Genomic DNA, 7718 nt, shown 5'->3' with positions numbered 1-7718 from the left:
ACAGACACTTGAAGATCAAGACTTGATGCAGTTGTTTAAGAATGGAACCTTTATCATATGCCGGTTGGAGTTTTGGAAGATCAGCGGAAGATCGGTCAATTGATCCTTTTGAGGAAATTGCACAACACTCAACACGGATACGCGTACTTTGAGGGGGAAATCTTATACAATGAGCATCAGGATGCTACTTACCTGGATCATCGGTCAAGGGGGAATTTGTCTACACAGAGAAGATGAATACTTGGCTGAAGATTGATTGCAATTGCATTTTCAGCATTCGACAGCAACGGACAAGGGGGAATTTGTTGATGCAGATTTTGTGTCCGATGCTTGTCGAATAGATTAGTTTTATTTTATGCTGAATTTGTAATAGTTAGTGAAACGGTCAAGCGAACGTGTATAGACCCGCTCGTTTGAAGTGGTCAAACGAGAGGGTTGTTGGTTTGACTGTGTGTGTGTGTTGCTAGACAAAGTTGCTGTGTTGTCATTGGTGTCGAAGGATAAGGCATCGAAGGATTATGAATATCCTTCGATGAGCTCGAAAGATACCCATCGTAGGATGGACCTCGAAGGATATCGAAGGATATCATTCGAGGTATGTGAGTATCTTTCGAAGACTGTCTGATCGAAGGATGATGTTTCGACCAGTCAGTCTGATCCTTCGACCTGCAGTGTTTGTTTTGGTATAAATACCAACACTTTGTCATTTGCAACACAAGAGTGAGAGCACAAGTGTGTGCTAGAGAGAGAATGGAGGTCTGAGACCTCACCGGGAGAAATCACCACTTGGTTTCTCCCCGGATGTATACTTCTTTGGTATTAGTTCGGTTGTCATGTAACCGGGCCGACTTGTAATGTTTACTACCGGATTAATACAAAGTTTGTTATGTTTATCCTCTCTTATCTCTTCCATCTATGAACATGAACACGAAAATCACGGTTTCGGTCCCGAAACCTGGACCTACATTATACTTTGACAATGAAAATGTCTATTTTTAAAATACACAATAAATATTTTAAAATTTTGTTTGAAATTTTATTCTACACTATTATATATACTTGTCGTGGTCCGTAAATTCACATTTTGTAACATGTAAATAATAAATCTCAATTATTTTTTATCCTCTTTAATTTAAACACAAAATATGATAAAGCAAATGACAATGTCATAAAGATTAACCAAAAAACAATATCCATTCAAACACAAGAATAATAGTCAAAGGCATAAGATTGTTTTGATAAGAAACATAACACTTAAAAATAATAAAAGTGCAAATCCATGCAAATCCATTTGGAGACCATACTTCAATATCTTTATTTCTCAATCTTTGGGGTGATGAGGCCCAACTTGATAGAATTGTTTACTTCAACATTCCCAGGACTGTTATGACGTTTAGTAGAAGAGCTATCAACAGCATCAACATCATAAACATCTTCAAGGTTACGTTTAATATTTTCGAACTTTGACGGATCATGATCATTAACATCAATAGGATCTGGCGTAACACTGTCACCCATCACAGATTGAGATTCCTGGAACTTATTAAAACAAAACTAACAGTTTGCTAATAATATTTTCATTGTAGAGTAAAAAAATGTAAAGCACAACAAAAATAAATACCTTTGATAAACTTTTTACATTACCAACTGAATCGGACAAACATTGAACATTTGACTCAGACACATCAGACTACAAAAATTCAGAAGAGTCTCAATATATGAATACAGAAACGTAAATATAATAATTGAATTATTACTATGTTTGGAAGAAAATAATAACCTCATTAATTTTCCATTTTTTCTCCAGAGCAGAAAGTGGATCCTCATCGGAAGATAACATTGAAATTCCATAGTTTTCTATCTGGTTAGAAATGTTAAAACTGGAAATTTTGATTTGAAAGGCAAACTTTTTGTTCAACAACACATCAAACTCATATGGAAGTGACTGAAACGATCCTTCGGTGGAAGTGTCAACCTGTATAATGGGATGAAAATAATAACATATATATATCTATTGTTTAATAAAAAACTAATAACATTTCTCAGAATGAAAACTAATTGTACCTTTGAGTAAATATCAAGTAGTTCTTTTGAGGTTTTCTTCAAAAGCTTAATAGCTTCATAATCAAACAATGTACAGGAAACGATTCCGGTGGAATCCTGAACCCTTAGAGGTATCTTGTATCTATTATATGATAAAATGTTAATAATTGGTAAGAAAAAAAAAAGTATATGAAATTATATTTGACATTTAAAAGTAACTATAAAAAATGTATAGATACCGATGAACAGGAACAATGTCAACAGCATCAAAACAATCCGGGTTTATACACTCAAAAGACTTGTCATCCAATACGTCAAAGCTGCCATCATCTTTCTCAACCAATTCACATTTCTCTTCAATTTGCTTCTTACAATGATTGCATGATAAATAATACCAAGGCTTATCATTTGAAATTGCTGTAACAGTACCAACAATGATAACCTTTTTCTTCTAATAAGTAGATTGAGTAATAGTGAGGGATAAATATGATAAAATAAATAAGATACAATAACCTTTTTTTAATGTATACCACATCAATTGAAGCAATAAAACCGGTCAACACAAAATCTTCAGCATTTAGAAACTCATCTTCTGTATTCGATATCACTTGAGAGCATGACTGTTTACTGGAAGATGATTTAGATAACTCCTTCTCAAGATACCTATAACAGTATAATATATTAAAAAAATTAATTAAATTTAAAACGAATAATAAAATAATAAAGATGTACCTGTCTTTGAATTCTTTTATCTCACGAATATCCGAATTTATGAAGACACGACTGGCTTCAAACATGTTAGTAAGGCCAACTTTACCTGATTATAACGGACATGTTTATTAAATGATACATAAAAAAAATTAATTATGTCGACATATTATCAAAAGATATAGATCGATATATATATTTAAATGACATTGTTAAAATACTTTGTCAAAAAATTTAACTAATACCTTGATAAATATTCACTGTGCCAAAATGAACATGTATAACAACATGAGCAGGGCGGTTTTTATCGTTCATGTAGTTTGACAAAGTGATTGCATAATTTTCCCACAATGTTACACTAATCTTCTGATCTCTGTATAAATAATATTTTTAAATTTAATATCAAAAGAATCTATTAATACATATATAAATAAAAAAAGATATATTATCGTGTTGTTTATAAAATAATTACTCAAGATCCTTTAGGGCTATGTTCATTCTCTTTGTTTTAGATCCATCCTTCCTATTTGCATCTTCAATAGGATATGAGACAACCAAATAACCAATGAAATCTGTATAATAAAACAGTATGATAAGATATAAACAACTGAACTTATTCAATTAAACAAAAATAATTTTAAAATTAGTTACCTATTGATGTATTCACTTGAACTTTTTAACTCAACACAGATTTAAAATCAGTGAATTTAAAAAAGTACCGAGGACTAGATCAGTTATCAGTTTTCAGAAGAGACGTGAAAGCATACAAAGATAGCTTCTAATCTTTTCCAGTAACCTTAATCTTGGTTGTATCTTGGGCTAGAGATGGTTTGTGAATCAATAAACAGTCATCAACTACCAAAAATTTAAGGTACCGTTTGAAAAGCTTATGTAAACAGCTACATTGAATGAACGAACCCTGAAATAGTAATTATATATAATGACTGTTAGATCATGAACATGTAAAACTATTGTTAAAAATAGGATATTAATAAAGATATAAGAACATTAAAATATGTTACCTCTTCATCCATCAACAACATGTCAACTCCATAGATCTGGTTTTCATAACCATTCATTTTTTTATCCCACATGGATATGATCTTAGCTTTGATGGTATAGTTGGTGGAATGAGCATTAAGTGACCTGAACATAGTAATCTGATTGTTCTCCATACTGGTAAACAAAGAAAATGTCAGTACATGATTCTCATTCTGTTTTATATGATAATGAAGAAAATAATTGAAAACAGGGAAAATGGTTTACCTAAAAAAGCCGAAAAACAAAGCACAAGAAAGAAAAACAAATTGAATGTGAATACAACTCTTTAACTTGACGTCTTATTTATAGAATTCAAAATGAGTAACTTATGGAATAATTGGAACATATTTTTGGAAGTTATAAATCATTTACAAAAATATAAATTTGAGAGAAAGTATTTTCGGTTACGGTATTAATTTCCTAATATATTAGTATTCATTTCCTATTCAATCTCCCCAGTTCAAACAAAAGGATTGAGACCTACCAAACATATCTATATGTAACATAATCTATATGAAAGCTATTTTGCACATTGACAAACTGACTGATCATATCAACCAGAAAAGATATATTTTAATCAATAGGAAATCTTTTCAATGGTCAAATTAACTTCATACTATAAACCATGTATACATTATTTAGGATTTTGAACTCCCCCAAATAATTTAATGTACACATAAAGAAATTTCAATAGTACATTTTAGTGATATCAGAGTTAAAAACAAAATTGTACCTACAAAGAGTTTTCAAAACATCATCTGTACAATATGACATTTCATCATTTCAGCGTAAACAAAATCCGGTGACATGAGGCAAAATCTAAGGATGAAATGTAAAGACAAACAATGTTAGTAATCTAGGTAAAGACGGTAGAATCTTTGATTTACAAAGATACATGCATCCATTGACAAACATCAGTATCAATGAAGGAAAAACAACTTAAACCCTAATTTCTTACACAGATGAACAATATTGCAAACAAATATAAATTAAACAGGATTAACAAAATAATAACAGAAAATAAACCGCATAAATTACTCTTTTTTGATTGTTATTAACATAAAAACAGACAAATTCGTTGGAATATCAAAAATATCATTGTTAAAACCTAATAAACCTCAAATAAACGAAGAATTTTTAAAAAGATTGATAGTAAATGAATGCTAATTGCGTATGTTTAACTTTTGAGACGCTCCTTTAAGTTCCGATGCTGAATCCGAACATTAATCTTCGGCTGAGAAGAGCAGCGCTAGAAAGAAGATAGAACGATTTAGGGTTTGTAAGTGTGAAACGAGGAGAGTGAATGATTTAGGTCTTTTAGGTACCTTATATACCCGGGTCAAAAAAACGGGTATGGGTAACCAAATCCGGACCCCGTGCGTAAACATAACATGTCTCATACTTTTCCCGCCAAAAACACATTTTGGTTGCACAACCAAAAGACACGTGTCCCACACTTTGTTCATATATTATATATATAGATTTTAGGGTTAAAAATAATACTACTTGAAATGTCATGAAATAACGACTTCCAAAATAATATCAACGCTCTCACAAAAATAAATATGTATGTTATATAAGTATGGTAATAAAACGCGAACTTTAAAAGTGTAACTTATGTATTTTTCAGAAAAATACTCTTATTAGAATATTTTTGTTGAAATATTATTTTGGGAAAACTTATGGAACAAAATATAATATTTTTGGGAAAAATATATATATTTTGTAAATTAAAACATTTTAGACAAAGTAATTAATTTATATTTTCAAGCGAGACAAAGAAAAAAAATATATTTTGGGAATTATAAAACACACATGTATTAATACCCCCATCCTTGGGAAGGAATATATTTATAAAATAATTAAAAAGTGTAAATACGAAATAGTTGACTAACTATTTCCCAAAAACGTTAAACCTTAAGCCAAGGCACGACCGTCCGTCTAATAGAAGTTAGTACGTGTAGGTCGTCACGCAGTAGGTTATTTTGGGACGGACTATTTCGAGACGCACTTCTGTGAGTTCTTGTCCCCCTTTTCTCTTAACTGTTTTCAGTTTTTATACTTCGGGGGTGGAATACATGTTACAGTAATTACGGATACTTTTATACATGGTATGGTTAGCTTAAGGAGGGTTACTACTTAGATCATGTGAGTGGGTAGGCTGGAACTAGAGGCCATTAATCCTCATAGTAGGACCGAGGGTCATTAGCGGTAGATCTATCTGGGTGTAGTGAGCCCAACTCCAGGCCCACTGTACGGACCTTGGGGTGACTTTCAGCCCGACGCAAAAATCTGCTAGGTTTGAGTCTTCCTACAGCACTTCACACATATCATTGGATTTACAACCCAATGGTGATCTATTTTTCCTTATTTGCTACATAACAGGGATTTTCATACACACAAACATATTTCAAAGGTTTACTCATACTCACTTTTACATGAACTCGCTCAACTTTTTGTTGATTTTTTAAACTACATGTATTTCAGGGAATTAGGGATCTGGCAAGGTATGCTATGTCTTCAAGCTGCGTAGGAGAAGTGATGTCATCCAATTTTAGGGATTGTGACTTTTGCCTGGACGAGTCACAAGTCTTAAACTGTGTTTATTTCATGTTTTGTGGTTGAGTCGTATGAACAATGTTTTTATTATGTTGTGTTGTATTTTCGCTGCATGTGTCAACTTTTAAAACAATGTTGTCGTATTTTATTTTCAAAACTTGAATCAATGGATGATCATCATGGTTTTACTTTCATATAGCTTTGTTGTGATTAAGCTATGGTATTAAGAAGTCACACCAAATAAACCCACGCTTCCGCAAAGCCAGGGTGTGACAGCTTGGTATCAGAGCTTTGATCATAGCGAACTAGGATTCCTTCTCGAGTCTAGACTATGATCACTAGGGCTCTCACAAAAACATTTTTACATTGCATACATTACGTCCAGATCCAGGATACAAAACATTTTTACAAACAAAAAGTATGAGCACTTTTCCAAATTTATGTTTCAGTCGCCTTGACTGAGGGAGTTCAGCCCTAAAGGCTGGGAGGTTCAGTTATGTAGACTGAGGGGTCCAATCTCAAAGATTGGGGAGGTTTTGGTCTTAGAGGCCAGGGAGTTAGTCTGAGAGACTCGGAGGTTCAGTCATGTAGACTGAGGGGTCCAATCTCAAAGATTGGGGAGGTTTTGGTCTTAGAGGCCAGGAAGTTAGTCTGAGAGACTAGGAGGTTCAGTCTGAGAGGCTGGGAGGGTAGTTTAGTGAGACTACGAAGAAATACTTGCCTGCTTATTGGTGACTAACATGTTTATTTGATTATATGATTGATTGTTTGTGCATATGTGTGTTTGTGTTACAGACATCATGCCTTCTTCATCAGACACTGGAGTTTCAGACACATCAGATCCCATGGCGATAGTATCAGATGACATAGTTTCGTCGGAGCGAGAGGTCTACACTTTCGATACTACCAGCACCGATGATGACGATTTCCAGCCCTTTGCGCTGCCTGACATCGTAGCCAAGCCTGCTGATGGCCATCCCGCTGGGGATTTACCACTCGCGGTGATCCCTGCTCCCATATCCCTTGCTGCTTATCCAGTTGTTGATATGCCCCTCGATGTTGTTTCTGACGACGACGTCGATCTGTTTGAGGAGGACCCACCTGAGGCTGACTATGAGGGCGGGGCCCCTATTGTTGCTGATGTCATCCTACCTATTGCTGATGCTCCTGCAGAGGAGGCTCCTGTTCATTCACCTGTCCCCTGGTTTTGATCCTGACCAGGATATCGAGTTCATCCATTTAGACCAGCCCCTGGAGGATCCTGTAGCCCCTATCGATCCTTTGTTTGATGATCCAGCTGATTTTGATATGGAGTTTGTTGATCCGGAGCCTGCTATGGCCCCAGAGCCTCTAGTTGCTCCTGACCC

General features: G+C 34.2%; 1 protein-coding gene across 1 annotated transcript; it reads right to left on the bottom strand.

Moving 5' to 3' along the window:
• Positions 1-1314: 1314 nt before the first annotated feature.
• Positions 1315-3926, bottom strand: LOC110888945. Its single transcript, XM_022136439.1, has 11 exons — positions 3774-3926; positions 3655-3670; positions 3224-3323; positions 2997-3124; positions 2776-2860; positions 2574-2706; positions 2283-2494; positions 2065-2185; positions 1781-1975; positions 1622-1690; positions 1315-1533 (listed from the first exon to the last, which is right to left on the bottom strand). The coding sequence occupies exons 1-11, from the start codon at positions 3924-3926 to the stop codon at positions 1315-1317; spliced, it is 1431 nt and encodes a 476-aa protein (XP_021992131.1).
• Between the last annotated feature and the right edge of the window lie 3792 nt (positions 3927-7718).

Source organism: Helianthus annuus, chromosome 11 (assembly GCF_002127325.2).
Source record: "Helianthus annuus cultivar XRQ/B chromosome 11, HanXRQr2.0-SUNRISE, whole genome shotgun sequence".
Taxonomy (NCBI): Eukaryota; Viridiplantae; Streptophyta; class Magnoliopsida; order Asterales; family Asteraceae; genus Helianthus; species Helianthus annuus.
This window is presented reverse-complemented; position numbering and strand designations above follow the sequence as displayed.

What these genes read in the sequence shown, in the direction of transcription:
- LOC110888945 (XM_022136439.1), bottom strand. Translation starts at nt 3,926, where the DNA reads ATGGAGAACAATCAGATTACTATGTTCAGGTCACTTAATGCTCATTCC. An exon ending in ATAAAAGAATTCAAAGACAG is followed by an intron (nt 2,707 to 2,775) that starts GTACATCTTTAT and finishes ATACTGTTATAG; the next exon opens with GTATCTTGAGAAGGAGTTAT. An exon ending in GACATTGTTCCTGTTCATCG is followed by an intron (nt 2,186 to 2,282) that starts GTATCTATACAT and finishes ATCATATAATAG; the next exon opens with ATACAAGATACCTCTAAGGG.